Source organism: Takifugu flavidus, chromosome 21, assembly GCF_003711565.1.
Source record: "Takifugu flavidus isolate HTHZ2018 chromosome 21, ASM371156v2, whole genome shotgun sequence".
Taxonomy (NCBI): Eukaryota; Metazoa; Chordata; class Actinopteri; order Tetraodontiformes; family Tetraodontidae; genus Takifugu; species Takifugu flavidus.
Genome location: NC_079540.1, coordinates 1964365 through 1982508, shown reverse-complemented (window position 1 = coordinate 1982508; position 18144 = coordinate 1964365). Strand labels below are relative to the sequence as shown.

The 18144-nt window shown below is 41.6% G+C and overlaps 3 protein-coding genes across 4 annotated transcripts; 2 read left to right on the top strand and 1 right to left on the bottom strand.

Annotated features, from left to right (window-relative positions):
• Positions 1-753: 753 nt before the first annotated feature.
• Positions 754-12181, top strand: cap2 (cyclase associated actin cytoskeleton regulatory protein 2). Its single transcript, XM_057020043.1, has 13 exons — positions 754-1068; positions 2680-2807; positions 2902-3002; positions 3678-3755; positions 6933-7076; positions 7396-7481; positions 7852-7957; positions 9775-9961; positions 10073-10236; positions 10322-10445; positions 10532-10614; positions 11121-11264; positions 11341-12181. The coding sequence occupies exons 2-13, from the start codon at positions 2690-2692 to the stop codon at positions 11422-11424; spliced, it is 1419 nt and encodes a 472-aa protein (XP_056876023.1). The 5' UTR covers positions 754-1068; positions 2680-2689; the 3' UTR covers positions 11425-12181.
• Positions 12024-13931, bottom strand: LOC130517866 (aurora kinase A and ninein-interacting protein). The gene is made up of 3 exons (XM_057020044.1): positions 13549-13931; positions 13244-13400; positions 12024-13154 (listed from the first exon to the last, which is right to left on the bottom strand). The coding sequence occupies exons 1-3, from the start codon at positions 13639-13641 to the stop codon at positions 12259-12261; spliced, it is 1146 nt and encodes a 381-aa protein (XP_056876024.1). The 5' UTR covers positions 13642-13931; the 3' UTR covers positions 12024-12258.
• Positions 13932-14099: 168 nt separating this feature from the next.
• On the top strand, positions 14100-17783 carry vps28 (VPS28 subunit of ESCRT-I). Of its 2 annotated transcripts, none has more exons than XM_057020047.1 (10): positions 14100-14174; positions 14859-14919; positions 15032-15060; positions 15206-15243; positions 15323-15412; positions 15493-15598; positions 15676-15777; positions 16105-16158; positions 16237-16328; positions 16821-17783. In XM_057020047.1, the coding sequence occupies exons 2-10, from the start codon at positions 14874-14876 to the stop codon at positions 16939-16941; spliced, it is 678 nt and encodes a 225-aa protein (XP_056876027.1). In that variant the 5' UTR covers positions 14100-14174; positions 14859-14873; the 3' UTR covers positions 16942-17783. The 2 variants fall into 2 exon arrangements, with proteins under 2 accessions (XP_056876027.1, XP_056876028.1); XM_057020048.1 differs by lacking the exon at positions 14100-14174 and adding an exon at positions 14248-14611.
• The last annotated feature ends 361 nt before the right edge of the window (positions 17784-18144 follow it).

Genomic DNA, 18144 nt, shown 5'->3' with positions numbered 1-18144 from the left:
TTCCATGACTCATCGAACACAGAATGGGCTCTCACCTTACAGCCAAAACCCACAGCTCATACAATTCAGGCAAATAAAGTTTCCTGGGGCCCATTTCATCAATGATTAATGCTGGCAATAATTAAAAAAGTTATGGTATGAAGAATGTTAAGATTTCTCTGTTTTCTCAACTCTTGAGTGTCTTGGAGGAGCACCTAAGCAACAGACATAACATAAAACAGGAAGTGTAAATAAGAACTTTAATCTTAATCATAATAGTCACACTGTAGACAGAAACAACAAAACAATGCCTCATATTGTACAAGCAATGTTAGTACATGTCTTAAAAATAGGATTCTAATTATTACACCATTAGCCTTCATGGCTGCAGTTAGCACTTGTTTGAAATCTGCCTTCCTCTGCGTTATATATGTATATAATTGCCTGGATTTGACATACAGTATATTTTACAAGTAAACATGTCATTAAACATCAGTTACACTCTCCACTTTCTTCTTTACAAATGTAAAAACGTAAATTGTGTCTTTCGGCCTTTTAAAAAAATGGCGGCTAAGGTTCATGAGATCACTTGCGTAGTTTCGTAAATTAGTTCAAGTGTGAGAAAATATAGAATTTAGTTCACAGTTTGTATTTGTAATTTAAATCTAGATTAGATTAGATGTTACGTTTACTCTATCCTTTTTTAGTTTAGATGGGAAGGAGGCTTTTAACCTCGGCCTGGGGAGTTTATCTGATGGGACAGGTTCGGATCGGATACACCCACATATCCAACAAGACAGCGTCAAATGCTCATTTATTTTTAGGCTCTCCGGGGCTGCCATTTTGTCTATAACTGCCCGTCGGTCTCAGAGGACATACTGCGACACCGGGTCGCTGTCTCTGGTTGCTTTGAGGCTCCGTTTCACCCGAGTTGCTTAATTAGGACATGGCGGAAGAGTGTCGCTGGTGACGGCGTGAGGAGGCAGGACGGGACCGCAAGGCAGCTGGACGCAGACTCCATCCGAGGGGAGACTCACAACAAGAGTCCAAATATCGACAAAAAGTGAAGGACAAAAAAGACAGAAAAGGGTGAGTTATTTCTCCTCCGTAGCTCGCTGATTAAATTCTAAACGTATAGTTTTGAATGTGCGGCGGTGGAGGAGACGGTTGCGGAGATCGCGTATGTGCGTCACCTGCTTCCGGTGCTGCATGGATTCTTTAGCAGGGACGTGAACGCACCGTTTGGCTTTTTGCTAACTCCTGATATGTCTGTGTTTGTTTCTGGGGTGACGGAGCACGAACAGATTTGAGGGGGGAAGTTCTGTCAGCTGTCACGCCATGTTGTTGAAGTCAGCTCATCCGTGAGAACCTGTGCGAGGACACCTGCAGCCTGCAAGAGCCTATAAGGACAAGTTCTAGATTCTGATCAAGTCATTGTGACAGACAGAGACAGATGATTTTCATGCTCAATATGCACTGATTGTATCATTATGTCAGGATTGTGTCTACTTTCAACAGGCCCATAGCAGCAGCTGGCAGGCTCCAGCTCAATATAGCCCCCAAAGATCAGATACCAGGAGAGAAAGTTGAGCAGACACACACTGGTCAGTGGTATCTCTCCACTGCAGCAACACGTGTGTTTCCTCAGCTGTTGGTGGGGGTTTCGAGGTAGTGGACGACAGTGACCGTCTGTCTGCAGTGACTGGGGAGGGACGTCCCCTCAAAGTCTATCAGTATCTATTTAGTCCATCAGACAGGAAATTTCTTTTTTAAAGATAAATGATGTGGTCTTCTTGTTGATGTTTTTGCCCTGGCTTATCCTGATCTGGTGGTTTCCTTTCTCTGATACTTGTGAAAAGCGGTTGGCGGCACGCTCATGTTGTCAAGGAGATTACAGCCAGCACTGTCTCGGGATTTTCTTCCCGTGATTATCGTTTAGAGATAAGATCTAGGGAAATGATAACTGAAGGGATAGAGGTTACGTCATGCAGACCTCCTTGTTTTATATGCATGATCATCTGTCCAGGAACCCGGTTCTTTTTTAAGAACATGTCTGACCTGGAGAGCAGAAATAGCAGCTGAGTCCTGCAGCAGGATTCTGGCAGCTGGGAGCCGTTTCTCCAGGGAGGTGACTCCATGACGGCTATCAGGACATGTTTACAGCTCGCAGCTCATAACACAACAGACACAGTTATTTAGATCATACACAGGCACCAAAGACGACCTTCCGACAGGGAGACATCTTGGGATTTTTTTTGTTTTTATTAAACGAATGATTACTCACAGTCCTGGATTGTGTGTTGAACATGAGGTGTGGGGTGTCAGATTAGCAAGTGTGTGAGACCTAGCGCGAGTAAGTGTGTGGTGGTTGCTGGATTGAATTCCAGTCTGTTGACACGTAATTTGGAAATGAGCCTGTGTTGCCTCAGTAAAGCATATAACTGGTCACTATGGCTACTTATGGGTGCTGTCAGTTTATTTCTAATATATATGTCAGTTGTGTTTGTAATTTAATTAGCAACATCTGAAGTCTGATATAATTAAATGATTATATCGAGCATTGTACATGACTAGTGGAATGTATGACATGCTTTGCAGTATTTGGTGGGATTCATTACAGTGAACCTTATATGTTGTAATAAATGTTTGTTCGCTCAAGATGCTTAAAGGCAGAGAGACCACGTCTGCTTTTGTTTTTAGGTCCGTAAACATGGAAGGTTTGATGGAGCGCTTGGAGCGAACTGTGACGCGCCTGGAAAAGTTATCCGTCACCATGCAGGAGTCCAGCGGCGTGGCGAACGGAGGCTGCGTGAACGGCGTCGATGGAGGCAAGTCTCCGTTCAGAAATGAAAAGAGCAGAGAGAACCGAATCCCGCTATCGTTTGAGTCACGCTGCAAGTTTGTCCCTGTGTGTGTGTAAAGATTTTTCCCAGGCTATGGAGGCGTTCGACCTCATCCTGAACGGACCCCTGACGGAGTACCTGAAGATCAGCCAAGCCATCGGAGACGAGGTGGAGAAACATGTAAGTTGTGTTAGATTTGTTGATCTTTCAGCTCAACAGCGAGAAGGAGGGGAGTTGAAATGTTGATAGAGTCACAGGTCGTGATTTTTTACAAGCTGCCGTTCAGAGAGCGAAAGCCTACAAATACATTAAGATCAATAATGCGCTCTCCTCTCTTCTCGAAAGACAGAATTGTCTGACACTGGTTCAGGAAAGTGGAGAACCTCCGTTTAGCAAAGACTCAACACCGGGACTGAATGATCTGACTGTTTTTGACAGCTCCTTACAAAAGAGCAGATTTTAAGAAACATTAGCAAAACCATGTTGTGTCACTTTTTTGTGCAGTGAGAAAAGATCTCCAGCATAGGATGAAATGTCAGAGGAGTGTGTGTTAGAGACACAGGTCTTTTTTTTTTTTTTTAAAAGCACAAGTGCTCCTTGTATGGACAATGAGCTGCCGTGGTGGTTCCCCTGGCCCTGCAAACACACAGCTGGCTGGGAATAACCCTGTGTGTGTGTGTGTGTGTGTGTGTGTGTGTGTGTGTGTGTGTGTGCATACTTTCACTTTTATGACAGATTCACTGCCAACGCAGTGTGAGAAGAATGAGAGAACACAGAAAACTCCCATCAAAAAGAAACTGAGAGGAATCCTCTCAACTTCTCCTGTATGACTGCTGTTTATTATGTGATGCACAGGCTGAGATGGTGAGCAATGCCCTTCATACCCAGAGAAGGTTCCTAAAGATGGTTACAACGCACCAGGAACCTGCACAGGTATGACATGCTGGCATGCACAGTTTTATTTTTTTTTGTCAAACGATTGAAGATTATAGGGATTAAATGTAGCTTTTCTGCTGTTTGTCTCACCTGAGAGTCACACATTGTTCCATTGAGTGATTTTTACCACTTTACCTGTTGCCAAAGCAGCCACTGGCCTTCATGCATGCAGCTCCAGTTTCCAGCCCAGTTCATGTTGCGGAGCCACCACTAGCTGCCATCTCTTCCCGTCTCAGTCTCTGTTATGGCTGTTTACGGATTTGTTCTCCGATTTCCCCAGAAAAATGGAGAAAACATCAGCCTCCTGGCCAGCCTCTTGGCTTGGCTTTGTGCACTAGAAGTGTTTCCTTTAATGGGCTGCTAGTAGCCTCCCAAGGGGACCGAGAGCTCAGTGGTGAGGGCCCTTCCTCAGAACACTACATGAGGACAACTCCAATCGCAACAACTTAAGCAGAACCTTCTTTCCCTGCCGCCATTTTAGATTTTCTTCTTAAAGCCGCCAGTTTAGCACAGTTACACATCAAAATATTTATCATACAGCAGCTCATGTTGTTTGCATTTGGGTTTGATTCTATTCACAAGAAAAATAAAACCTATGTAGACACAAACGGCAGGAGAAGATGGAAAAGGGCATCTGAGTCCAGCGTGTCGGCCTGTAGCCTCCCCTCCTGTGTTCCCCTGCAGGATGGGCTGTTCATGGAGGGATTACATCGCTCTTTGACTGCGAAAACGCTAATACAACACATTCTCAGCATGTTCACGTATAGAGACACAGGGGTGGGAGGAAATCTGCGAGTGTGTGTTTGTGTGTGAGGGAGAGGGAGAGAGAGCTGATATCATCCCGTTGGCCTTCTTTGTGTGTGCGCGTGTGTGTGTGTCAGGAAGTGATTACTCTCTGTTTTTCAGGTCATTGGTTGAGAGGTGACGACAAGAGCCCTCAGGTTTTGTCAGGAATGCAAGAGCGCAGGTTTTTGCAGTCGGCCCGTCTGAAAATATCTTTTTAGCGCATAGTGCTGTTTGCAACTTGCCTTAGAAAGTAATGTATTTTACTTACAGTGATTATGGGATGGGACTGGGAGATTTCATGTTTTTCCTCCTCCCTGCAGTCTGTGTATACTGTGCCAATTCACTGGACACTACAAAATTAGATTAATTCAACAAAAACTGTCCGATGTGGATTTTTGGTCCTGGCGGAGCTGTTCAGGACTTGTGGGATTTGTAGTTGCTATGCCAACCAATAAACTCGGAAGGAGAACTTTAAAAATAAACTTTTGGTGAGGGCCGGCATTGTCACGCCAAAGCTAATGCAATCAGAGCTTTTGTATTTTCAGTAAGGTACAGCGTGTGGGTCAAGACACACATGCGCACACCACACACACCACACACACATACACACACACACACCACACACACACACACATACACACACACACACACACACACACACATACATACACAAAGTATGGACCTCTGTGAACAACACACAGACACAAACAACACAGAGACGCACTCCTGACTTTCCTTATCTGTAGTCCTTAATACAAATCAGACATAAGAGTGTGTGTGAGTCTGACCAGCAGTACACATACACACATGCAAACACACGTAGAGAAAGAGAGAGAGATTGTGTTTAAGCACACAAACTTCTGGTCTTTCTCTGCAACACAGCTCTGTTGTGCTCTTTGACTTTTTATGGGCATGTTCTATATTTGAGCCTGTTGTCAGTGTGCAAGTGTGTGTGTTTATGTGTGTGTGTGTGTGAGAGAGAGAGAGAGAAAGAGAGAGAGAAACTCAGACAAAAGTGAGTAGGAGCAAAAACATCAGCCTTTCTCGTATAACCTCGGGTCAGCCTGTGCCTCTGTGCTCTTGGTTTTTGCTCTTTTAACACACTTTGCAGCGCAGACTTTTCCCACTTTTCAACCAGATTCCAGTAGAAGACCTGTCACATCATCACAGTTCCCTCTCTTTGATCCGCTGCTTGTATAGGAGGTGAATGCTATTGTAGCACACTGAGCACATTCGCTGCCCATCAAATAATGCGAGCAGACACTTTTGATCCTTTTGTGAACTCATTCTATGTGTGTCTGCCTCAGTCCATTTATTATCTATATAGTCAAACATTTGCTCCCAGAAGCTGTTTGGCTGAGCCGGTTTAACTCGGCTCACTTCAGAGCAGCAACTTTTTAACCCCAGTAGCGACAGTAACAAGTAGCATGCTAACCGTATTAGCCGACAGTTGCAGTCTATATCATGTCCATATATAAGCGCAAGTCTAGCGCTGCTGTCAGCAGCAGAAATATAGCTTTGGTGTTTGAAATACGCTGAAAGCTACATGGAAAAATTGGTCCCCCTTCTCGATTCGTAAATATTTATAGATTAGATTTGAGGGTCCACTGCCAATTTTTCTTTTTGAACATGCTCACAAGGTTTCCTTCTTATCTGCACTTTTCTCTGTCTCGCCACCAACAGTTTATGCGTCTGTCTTCACTGTGCGTCAGGATGGAAAAGTTCCAAACTATTTTTCATTTTCTGCAGTCAAATTTAAGCTCTCATCAGTTGAGTGTTCAAGGTCACACCGTCCACAAGGTCACTCTCAGAAACCCCAGAATCCAACCCAGAAGCTTCATTAGACCTGGGTTGTGTCAGCAAGTGTGTTTTTATGGTGCCGTGGAGGATTTCTGTATGCCTACTGATTCTTAACTGCAGGAGCCTATATTAAATAAAACATGTAATGAGCCATAGAGCATCATTTTACGCTCTTGGTGCTAATCAAGATAACTCAAAACATGTTCCGCAGCGCTAGGTTCAGCGCTGGACACAAAACTTGGACAGAGGTTCGCAGATGAGACGCCGTGTTCCTGGATACATGCACACGGGGTTGGGATAGGTGAAGTGTAAACACTGGAGAAGCCATATGCCTTTACATGGACAGAGGGATCTCCCCGTGAACCCAGGAATGTTTGTAGGAATGGAACGATGGGGAGGGGAAACAGGAGAAGAGCTAAAGCTGAGCACTGGAGGTTCCACTAGAATGGGCTGGGGACTGGGAGGAGGGGCGGGCTGGGATTGTCCCAAACGGTCATCCCCTCCAGTCAATCCTTGCCTATAGAATGTTGCTCCATCAGCCGTTCTCCTACACTAACTCCTCTGCCTCTTCTTCCCCTTCACACGCAGATGGAGCTTCACGATTTGCTGAAGCCGATTTCGGATCATATCCAGGAGATCCAGAACTTCAGAGAAAGGAATCGCGGCAGTAGCCTCTTTAACCACCTTTCAGCCATCAGTGAGAGTATCCCAGCTCTGGGCTGGGTGGCTGTGGTGAGGAAGAATGCAAGCGTTCACACCAATAGACAGTAGATGCAACCAGATCTCACACACTGATAAATGAAACACAGACGTCTTCCACACTCCAGTGGTTGACATCGCCCTCCATCTGTTTCTGTTTCTTCTCATCACCAAATCAAACCTGATCTCTTTCCTTAAGTTTATGTCTGAAGACCATTTAGATAAAGATTACAGATTTTCCTCTCTGGGTCTTCTCAGTGCTGTCAGGGAGGCACATGGCTACACAGTGTTTCTGTCCCACCTAAGTTAAAATCAGTGCCTACTTATAAACTTTCATTTTGTTTTTTGGCAGAATCAAAAGCCGGGTCCTTATGTGAAGGAGATGAAAGATGCCGCCACTTTTTACACCAACAGAGTGTTGAAAGACTATAAAGAAACGTATGTTCACAAAGATTAAACATGTCGCAGATGAATTAGATTATCCTTCAAGGTTACTTTTAAAGCTGTGCAATTATAATCATGTATCTAAAGGCGCAGATTGTCTTCACATTGAAAACTGCACCATCTTTTCACTTTCAGTTGTGGGTCTTTAGTGATGAGACTACAACTCCCATGGTGCCCTACTGCTTAACTTCATATCCATAGCGCAAAGTTGAATAAAAGTACAAAAGCAGTTTGCCAAATTTAGTAACACTTAAACAACCTTTTCTCTCTACTTCTGTTTAGGAAGCCTGTATAGATTGAGTTGATTTGTTTAGATTATTTAAAGGTTGATTTATTCTCATCTTAATGATCTGTTTTGTCCCAGTGACAGGCGCCATGTAGACTGGGTGAGTTCCTACCTGTCAGTCTGGACAGAGTTGCAGGCGTTTATCAAAGAGCACCACACTACAGGACTGATGTGGAGCAAGACAGTGAGTATGATTGTGCTTCCTGAAAGAAGAGGCTAAACCCCAACAGTGTTTGTATTTTAAGCAGTCATTCACCCCCTTTTCTTATCAGATTTCAGACAGCTCTCAATACAATTTATTGATTTAACTGTTTTTATTTGGACTATTTGTACAGTATGTCATTTTTTCCATTTTTAGTGGTAGAGTGGTTAGATAAACTCCCTAAGAGCATGAATGAGTGAATGAATAGATTCCACTATGATAACTGGAAACCACATCCATCAACACACACTTGAACCCCTTTCTTGATAGCAAAAGGTTTTATTCGGTGAAGGAATTAGTTCCTTAGCACAAAAAAGTCTCTCCCAGTCATGTGGTGCAATGTCTTTCTGGCTGTGTTAGCATTTTGTCATGTTATCAGTTCGATTTGTTAGCTCAGAGCAGAGGCAGCATAAAGCTACAGGAAAAATCAGCTTTGCAGCACTACTTTTCACACCTAAATGTCCCCAATTCACATAAATTGAAGTACATTGAAATAAAATTATAAGTGACTGACCCCCAGTTTTTAATGATTTCGGCCAACAAATTTGTGACTTTAAACTGCGTAAGGAAAAACGGATGTTGGACAGCTGTTTTCTAAACGCAGAAACATAAGAGGGAGAAGCAGCCGCGCGTGTCAGCTGTTGTCCCAGCTGTCGAACGGCTGAGCACAACTGTACGCGTACAAGGCCAGGAGTGTGCGCTACTAACAGGTGGTACTCAGGGGGTCTTGAATGGAGGTTTTCTTTGGAAAAAACCCCCACAAAGGCTCTGTACACACACACACACACACACTGCACCGTAACCTAAACGGCAGGACTGGTCCCTCATTCTGAACCATCATCTGCTGCTCAGATCAGGATTTGGTGACACGCTCTGACATATGATGACTGAAACGTGGAGGCACATACTGAATTGGAACCCCAGAAGCATTATTTTATGCCATCACCCCTGAATTCTTGCTGTCCGTCCTACTTTTCATTTAAACTTTTTTTTAATTTTAATGTCCAACCTTCACCTAGATGTCCATGACATAAATAGCCAATACTTATAGCTAAGGTGCTGGAACTGGAGTTTAAATTAAGTACAATTACTGGTAAATATTCCGGATTGAGCCAGACGGTTCAAACAGTCAGTTTTACAGTCGCTCGTGGTCCAGTGAAATGTTTTTAGTGTGACAGATCACCACTCTGGACTGTTAATTTATATCCACAGCACATGTGCATCATGTCAAAGGTCAAGTCGTATCAGCTGTATCCAGAAGTGCATAAAATGACAGTTTAGCCCCCATGAGAAGTGTGTGTCTGGCAACTGTTGCAGACTTCAGATCGTGTGCGTGTGTGTACAGTGTACAGAGAGGTGGGGGTGGATTAATGTCTCTGCATGGTTCATCAGTTGTCTCTGGTTCATCAGTTGAATACACACTTGTGTGTCAAAGATAGAGGTCTTCTGTACATAGAGACCCTTCTGAAACAGCATGTGTTGAGCATGCATTTAAAAGAAACGTTTTATTCACGGGTTTAATGCAACCATGTCCAAAAATGATTATTAGAGTGAAGTTACCATTAAACAAGGTATATATTAGGTGGAACAATACAAAGTCAATTCTAAAGGTAAGTCCTTGAATCGCCCTTGACGGAAATTAAACTACTTCTTTATTTTGAGGTTAGTTATTATAGACGCAGTACTACCCCCTGCTGGACGTTCTGGGTACTACACGATTAGCTAGTAGTGCTGTTTGTCCACAGCAGCAAATCACAGCACACTGTTAAATTTACATTTAACATTCTTTGGCTTTCCAGGGTCCTATTGCACCTCCTTTTCTGTCTGATATCACCACTGCCCCTAGTGCTCCCTGTCCCCCACCTCCTCCACCTGGTCCTCCTCCTGTCTTCACTAACGAAGAGTCCCAGTCCCAGATGGGCAGTGCTGGGGCCCAGCATTCAGCTCTGTTTGCCCAGCTAAACCAGGGCATGGATATCACTAAAGGTAGGAGATAAGGAATAAGAAGAAGATGAAAACATAGTGTGAATGTAGCAAATTAGATTAATGCAATTTGATGTTTCTGATAACTTTTTGTTTGGTATTTTTCATCGCAAGGCCTGAAGCATATATCAGATGACCGAAAGACCCACAAGAATCCCAATCTACGTGTGCAAGCAACACCCATCAAGACAAAGACCCCTAAGACTGCGAATACTCCCCGACCAGTTACCCAGAAAAGACCCGCTTTGCTGGAGCTTGAGGGGAAGAAGTGGAGAGTGGTGTGTGAAATGTCAACAGGAATACAGAGGAGCGACAACACTCTGCAGATTGTTGTGGGTGATCTGTCATCTCTTCTGGTTGCAGGAGAACTTTGAGCAGAAACATGACCTGCTGATCGAGGAGACAGAGCTGAAACAAGTAGCTTACATCTTTAGCTGTAATAGCTGCACCCTGCAGATTAAAGGGAAAATTAATTCCATCATTGTAGGTGAGCTCCCTCGTAAAATACACCAAAAGAAATGTCGCCACGATTCCCAATTCTGATGTTCCTTTGCATCCTCTCACATGTTTTAGACAACTGTAAGAAGCTGGGACTGGTGTTTGAGAACGTGGTTGGGATTGTGGAGATTATAAATTCAAAGTCGGTTCAGTTACAGGTGAGAAAAAGACTCTGTTATTAGAATTAAGACTGCCATGAATGCAAACCGCAACTGCAGTTGCTTTAACTGATAAATATTTTACACAGCTTAATGAGGTTGATCCGGAATCACAATTATAATTCCAACAATGCTTTGTGATTCCAGATAGTGCAGTTTTTTATTGTACGTGTATATATTACTACCAATACTGACTGCACAGGATTCCAACAGGCTCTGTCAATTAGAAGCTGTAATACTTGGGGATTCTGGGTAGTGTAGTCCTTTCCCGCCACTTTCCTAAATTGACTTTTAGTAATTTAAGACGATATACATGTTTGCTAAGTGTATAACAGTTTTACACATCTAGTAAAACCTACATTAGATATGAAAATATTAATTAAGGTTTCAAATTCCTGGACTTTTTTTTAAATTGTGAAATGTTCTTTGAGATTGTTTCTGAATGTTTTGAACGTGTGCAGACTGCGATGCGTACCTGACCTTTTTTGCTGAATGTTTTCCTGAAGGTTTTGGGAAAAGTTCCCACCATTTCCATCAACAAGTCCGAGGGCTGCCAGGTCTACCTGAGCAAGGAGTCCCTCCACTGTGACATCGTCAGCGCCAAGAGCTCTGAGATGAACATCCTCGTACCACAAGATGATGATGAATTTGTGAGTGTTGGAGTGAGCTCAGTCTTTTGTTTTCCAGATACTTTTACCAGTGAAAATTATTTCCTCTGTTCTACAGAAAGAGTTTCCTGTACCGGAACAATTCAAGACCGTCTGGAACGGCTCCAAACTGGTGACAGAACCCACGGAGATAGCGGGCTAATTGTTCTATCACACCATAGTTCCACCTGGCTTTCATTAGGATAAAGGAGACGTATGCAGGTTCTGAGGGGAGTAGCAGTAGGTGTTGTTGTTGCTGTAGTCGGTCCTGATTGATCCTTTTAGCACTTTGAAGCAAAATCCCATGAAGAGCTCAGGATACATCACACTGACCCAGTGTTTTTCAGTTTTCCTCATACATTTTAATTCTATTTGGTCATTGATGGATTTTTAATAATGATTTCGAGACCACACAGGAATGTTCCTTTCCAGATTACAGTGTTAAGTATAGCATTTCTGTGTATTTTTATATATTGTAGTTACCTCCGAAAGCACTTGTAGCATAAATTGTATTTCACTCAGTAATGTCAAAGAATAAATCATGTTATACTATACATGGAGCTCTAGATAACCAACTAATTAGGGTTTTTTTTTAAATGGCTACTCATTTCTGTGAATGCTTCTAATCCAGTATCTCACTATATTGATACATGTTAAAATGTTAATGACAGCCCTAATTTTCTGAGCTCTTCCTGTACCTGTCACCCTGTATTTCTTTGTATTATGTAGCATGTGTCACCAGCAATAAGATTGTATTCACAATTTATCGCCTTACAAAACTTTAATCTTCATTTTGAACAATACAACTTGTATTTTCCACTTAAAATTAAAATAATTCTTGCTTGTTAGACGCTGACAATCAGGTAGAACGTGTTGTGCATTATTGTCTTTTTTATAATAAATATATACAACTGAACAGCTCTACGGGTGAAAAGTAGCTACATGTAAATCAGTTACACTGTTGTAGCGCTGGATGAAGATGTTTGCACAGTTCCTGTCAGTGTTTGATCACCAGATTTCCCTGAGAGTCTTGAGTAAAAAGCATCTCCTCCTCCTCCAGCAGGGATTTGCAACTGCTCATTCTTGACATCCCAGGGTTGATGTTACTCTGATCCTTAAGCGGACTCCGTTCTTGTGTACTTCTATGCGCCATCACTCTGAAACCTTCAGAGTCTTGGGTGAACAGCATGGCCAGACTGTCCTCGTCCATCACTTTGCAGGACAGATGGGTTCTTTTGATAGGAGAGCTTCTGGGTTTTGTCCACGTGAACTGGGAGTCAACCGTCTCCTGTGGGTGTACTGGAATATACGGTGTAGGTGCAAATTTACGATTTGAAGGATAAGTTGAGTGTTTATTTGGGGAGCTAAAAGGGCCAAACATGTTTTCTTTGTCGTCATCCAGCGGAGAGGGTTGGCTGTGTTTTAAAGATTTCTGGGTGGAGGTGGTTGCTACTCCATCCAGATGAGCACCCCAGGCCTCTGATGGGCTAAGGTCCTTTTCTGTAATGTTGTTCTGTTCTTTTAGATATGATTCCCCTTGCGAACACTCACTGAAGGTGAAAAGAGGGTCCTGACTCCATGCTCTTAGCGGAGGTTCTTTCTCATCCAGCAACAAGGAATTGATGGAAACTCTTTGCTTACGTTGTGGTGACTGGATCATTTTTAAGTGCCTGTCATTGTTCTTGTTTTGAGCATTTCCTGTCTGCTCCTGCCACACCTCTGCTTCATCAACACTTTTACCTTCCAGGGTATGAAGCCACGCAGGGTCACAGTTCTTGGCCTCCAGATCAATTTCACGACACCTTTTTGTCCCACGCGTTGCAGGCGAATGTGCATTTGAAACCGAAGCTGGGGGTGTCACCGCCTCCTCGGAAGTGGAGATCTTCTTGACAACTTTTGGGATGATTCCATAAAAGAATGTTATTTACACCTAAATTGTTAACTGCGGAGAACAATCACAATGGGAAATGTATGCAACATACCTTTGTGCTGGGGGGAGAAGTAGGATGATATAGAGCTTTGTCTGGTTTTTGGCATTTCAAGTTTGGTTTGAGTGAAGTTAAGAGCCACAGCGACATTGTATCCGCCACCTCCAAGGAAAGGGTTTAACAGTTTGGAAATGGGACGAGCAAGTCGTTTCTGGATGCAGAAAAATATCATTATTGAAGGACCGTTTTGACAGTCTCAGAAACACTAATATGAAGATGTTAATATATTTTTGTTGTTTAACGACCAGACAAACCATAACACACATGATATGATGCTATATTCGTGACAATTGACTGACCTGTTTAGCTTTTCCTTTCAGCTCCGCAGCGTCAAGCCAAACGCCACATTTTTCTTGATCAGATTTCTTCTGTGTTGGTTTGGAGGTTTTCATGGTGGAGATTAAAAGGTTGATGTAGGAAAACCTAACAACAATTATTAGATAACAAAAACATCGGCACTTGCCGTATATTGTTTGTTTGATAACTGCAATTTTTTTTTCTTTTTTTAAAAATGTAAATTTCTGAACAGGTCAAATGAAGATTCCTAAGGTTTTCAGCTCTTCTTTAACCTACATGAGCGTAAATGTTATGTTAAATAGAGCTTTTCTTCAGATGTTCGCCATAATATTGGCAATTGTTTGAGTCTGGCGCCTTGACGGATGAGCCAAACAAGAGCGCTGCCTCTGATATATGCCTGTAGAAATAATTAATATGGCATATTTTAAGATTCAGAATGAATATCCATGTAGCTAATAAAACATGAAACGCTAACACTTGTCGTGTTTGGCGTATCGATACAAGCAACATACTTTATTTTGTGTTTTATTCTTTTCATTTAGGCATGAAGGGCACCAATATTTTGACGTATTTTGGTCCTCACGGAAGGGAGTGTTTACATTGACGTCAGATCTCATTTGCCGAGAGGGTAAGAAAACTCCTATTATTTTTCCTATTAACGACAGATTATTAAGTAACGTGGGTTTTAGCACATGTATTTCCGCGCTAATTGTGAATAATATAAAATGTAGCGGGTATAAACCCACCGGTCCAGCCCAGTTTTCATATACGAAGGAGGAAACGCTTATGGGCTAGCTTTGATAGCTAATTTCGTTGTAGCTGACATGTCTTAAGAGACTAAGCATACACAGAGGGGGAAAAAAATAAACGTTTTACTTAAGACTGGATTGAAAAGAAAGTCAGTTGTAAATTTGTTTCGGGCACCTAGGAATGTCACTACCCGTTACCCCTAAACAACTGACAAACTTGCTTTCGCTAAAATGTAGTGACGCAACTGAACCTGAAATCTTTCTTATGGCCTATATACATTAAACCTGGGATTAACTGAGTAAGATCGTCCTTGTGGTGAGGGTGATTGTTCTTCAACGTGTATTACATTTATTACTATAAGCACCAGTATTGTCATTACTGTTATTATTGTCATATGATCTAGTTACCATATATGTAGAGTAGAAGCAATTTGCAGTCATTGTAAATTTAATTGGTGTACGAAAATTCAGTTTCAAAGGTATTACTAAATTATTTTTTGTGACTAAGAAATGATCATGTCATTTGTTTTTGTCAAATTATTCGGATATCACTTGTTTTTCAGATCAAGCACTAATATATGAACATAATGTTTCATGGGATACCAGCTGCAGGAGTGGGAGGAGGTAAGACATCAAATTCAATAAATATCTGCATTCATGTATTGAATTTGTGCAGAATTCTTTTAACAGTAAAAGATAATAAGGCTTTCTTAAAGGCTGTCATTGTCTCTCACAGCCGCCCCTAATAAACCTGAATTATATGAGGTAAGTAGTGTTTTGTACGTTATTTTAAATTATTTCTTTGATTTTATGTTGGGTTTTATGTTGGCATTGAAAATTAGACTTCTGATTAAAGTAGACATGCATGAAGTGCTATTCTTTCACCATGAATGATCATTAACTCTTTTAGGAAGTGAAATTATACAAAAATGCAAGAGAACGAGAAAAGTAAGTGACAGCCTACATCATTTTTAATTGCATACAATCAGCATTTGAGATGTTAACACCAGAACTGAATTTTCCCAAGGTACGATAACATGGCGGAGTTATTTGCTGTTGTCAAGACCCTTCAGGCTCTGGAGAAAGCTTATATCAAAGACTGTGTCACACCAAATGAGTAGGTTGCAATTATATTTTTATTGTATGTTTTAAATTAATACTAATGCTCCAGATGGAATTATGTGACGTGTCTTTCAGGTACACTGCTTCCTGTTCCAGACTCTTGGTACAGTACAAGGCTGCGTTCAAACAGGTGCAGGGATCTGATGTGGGCTCCATAGATGATTTTTGCAGGAAGTATCGAGTGAGTTATAAAATGGAGCTCTGATTTTACACCCTTATGGGTTTGGGTTTAGAGCATCTTTTCTTTTTGCTTCACAGCTTGACTGTCCTTTAGCTATGGAGAGGATCAAGGAGGATCGACCAATCACCATAAAGGACGACAAAGGCAACCTAAACCGCTGCATTGCTGATATAGTTTCAGTATGTAACTTTATTTTATTTTACCCCATGTCTTTCCTGCTGCCAGAATAATAATGAAATTGTTGCAGCAATTTCTTTTCTAAAAGTGATTTGTGTGTTCAGTGCAAGCAGTAAGTGGTTTTAGCAGTTTCATTTAATTTGGTTTGACCTCTGGTCAGCAAAGTGACGGCACGTTGCCAGCTGGGTTCACTGCCAACATTGCAGGCCAAGGACTGCCAGTTCTTTTCGTTGACACAGAAACGATGTCTCTTGCTGCTGAGAGTGGAATTTGGAAAATATTTATCTGAACCTTATCTCACATTCTCTCTCCCCTTTTGTGGCTCTCAGCTATTCATTACTGTGATGGACAAGCTGAGACTGGAGATAAGGGCCATGGATGAGGTAACATTCAATCCACTGCACATGCTGAAGTTTAAACAGATAATAATATCCAGTTGTCACATTGGTTTTAATGTCCAGATCCAACCGGACCTGCGGGAACTGATGGAGACCATGAACAGAATGAGCAACATGCCTCCAGATTCTGAAGCAAAGGACAAAGTCAGCCTCTGGTTCGTTACATTTTGCCATCCAGTTCAGTGTTTATTGTTGCTCTCCAGGTGCCCAGTGCTATGCATGCAATTTGTAAGCAGTTATACCTTCCAGTGAATTATACTCATTCAGTGAATGCTGAAATATTTACTGTTCACTTGACTTCTGATTAAAAAAGATTTGTATTGAAGATAATTCTCAGAATTTTAATGGGAGTGATTCAAGACAGACCTGGTAAAATAAGGATGTTCCGTATAACTAAAATGTAACTGTGACTGAGGTACATTTACAGTTCGTGAGCCAATATTTGCACAGATCCATAAAAGACTGTTGGGATAAATAATTGAGATCAAAATATTAGCAATTGTCACATTATTGTTAAGGATACTGATTCTTACTTTCAAGCCTCACTTTATTTCCCAAACAAAGACTGTTTTGTTATATAGATTTTGCTAAAGTATCTTTAACACCTTTTTGTCCGGTCATTTTGCCCCTGCTGTTCATTCGTCCAGGTTGACCACCCTCAGCAGCATGTCGGCCTCTGATGAGCTGGATGACAGTCAGGTACGCCAGATGCTCTTTGATCTGGAGTCCGCCTACAATGCCTTCAACCGCTTCCTCCACTCCTCCTAAAGCATTAGTGCAACAAGGAACTCATCTGATTCTTATATATATTAAGTTATAATGACAACTCTGATTTTTCTCTGTGGCTGTTGGAAGGGAGACAGTTCTGTGCTCCGTGTGTCCACTTTGATAGTCCGCCTGCCGCCTTCCACGTCAGTCTCTCTGGTGCTGTGAGATGTTCTGGCACTCCATTTCTATCCAAACCTATGTGATAAGTCCCCTTTATCATTGGTTGTTTACTCTTGACGAAATGGTGTATTTCTAACTTTGTAATAGGGTATCAAAAAAGTTCTAATTTTATATTTATGTTGGGCAAAGCAACTATAATGACGCAGGATACAATTGTTATACCTGGCAATGACCAGTTCACCCAAAGCCTTTGTATTTTTGAAATAAATATAGATTTTCTTTCTTTTTCATACCCAAAATATATTCAGTAACTACCTGTTCTTGGTGTGAGATGAATATTTGTTGTTCATTGTTCCAGCTGTTAATTTTGAAACACACTTGTACTGTAGAATGTGTATTGATAAATTGTAGGCTATGAGTAGGTGAATGTTAGCCACTCTAATCAGAATAAATGCTATAAAAATCATTTGGATCCAGTAATGGTAATGCATGGTATTGAGAAAGAATTTGTACCAAATCAATGTTTCCTTGAGGGTTTTGCTGTTGTGAGTGATCAGGATGGAAGTGCAAATACCCTGTCCTTATTTTACTAGCTAAACATCTCTCATCTCAGACATACCATTAGGGAAAACATATTAGAGTTTATTGTTGTATATAATAGGATTTTTAAACAAGAGCATGGAACACCTTTTTAGAAATAAAATAAAAAATCTGCCTCCAGATACATCTGTACTGCCTGTCTTTTACAAAATGCAGTATTTGTATCTCCAGAAAAAGAAGTTTCATATGTGTTTCATCTGGAGTATAATATTGGGCGTAGCAACGGTTTTTAAATGGAATTGTTTGCATTAGCTGAGTAACTGTATCAGCCTGACCACCTGTCTCATGACCCTTGTGTTTGAGGGCTGTGACCCATGAAATCACTTTATTCACATTTCATTTGTATAGAACTACGATGTCAATGGGATGTCATTCTGTTTAGAAAGATACAGTAAACTACTAAACAAAAGTTTAAAACTCAGTTCAGACATTTACTGACAGCTAATAATTTCACTTATATGACCTGTAGGTTCTTAGCTATGT

Bases quoted from the DNA above. Each gene is read 5' to 3' on its own strand.
- cap2 (XM_057020043.1), top strand. From the start codon at position 2,690: ATGGAAGGTTTGATGGAGCGCTTGGAGCGAACTGTGACGCGCCTGGAA. The intron at 3,756-6,932 runs GTATGACATGCT...CTTCACACGCAG, and splicing joins CGCACCAGGAACCTGCACAG to ATGGAGCTTCACGATTTGCT. The intron at 7,077-7,395 runs GTGAGGAAGAAT...GTTTTTTGGCAG, and splicing joins CTCTGGGCTGGGTGGCTGTG to AATCAAAAGCCGGGTCCTTA.
- LOC130517866 (XM_057020044.1), bottom strand. From the start codon at position 13,641: ATGAAAACCTCCAAACCAACACAGAAGAAATCTGATCAAGAAAAATGT. The intron at 13,401-13,548 runs GTCAGTCAATTG...TTCTGCATCCAG, and splicing joins TGAAAGGAAAAGCTAAACAG to AAACGACTTGCTCGTCCCAT. The intron at 13,155-13,243 runs GTATGTTGCATA...TCATCCCAAAAG, and splicing joins CTTCTCCCCCCAGCACAAAG to TTGTCAAGAAGATCTCCACT.
- vps28 (XM_057020047.1), top strand. From the start codon at position 14,874: ATGAACATAATGTTTCATGGGATACCAGCTGCAGGAGTGGGAGGAG. The intron at 15,599-15,675 runs GTGAGTTATAAA...TTTGCTTCACAG, and splicing joins ATTTTTGCAGGAAGTATCGA to CTTGACTGTCCTTTAGCTAT. The intron at 15,778-16,104 runs GTATGTAACTTT...TGTGGCTCTCAG, and splicing joins GCATTGCTGATATAGTTTCA to CTATTCATTACTGTGATGGA.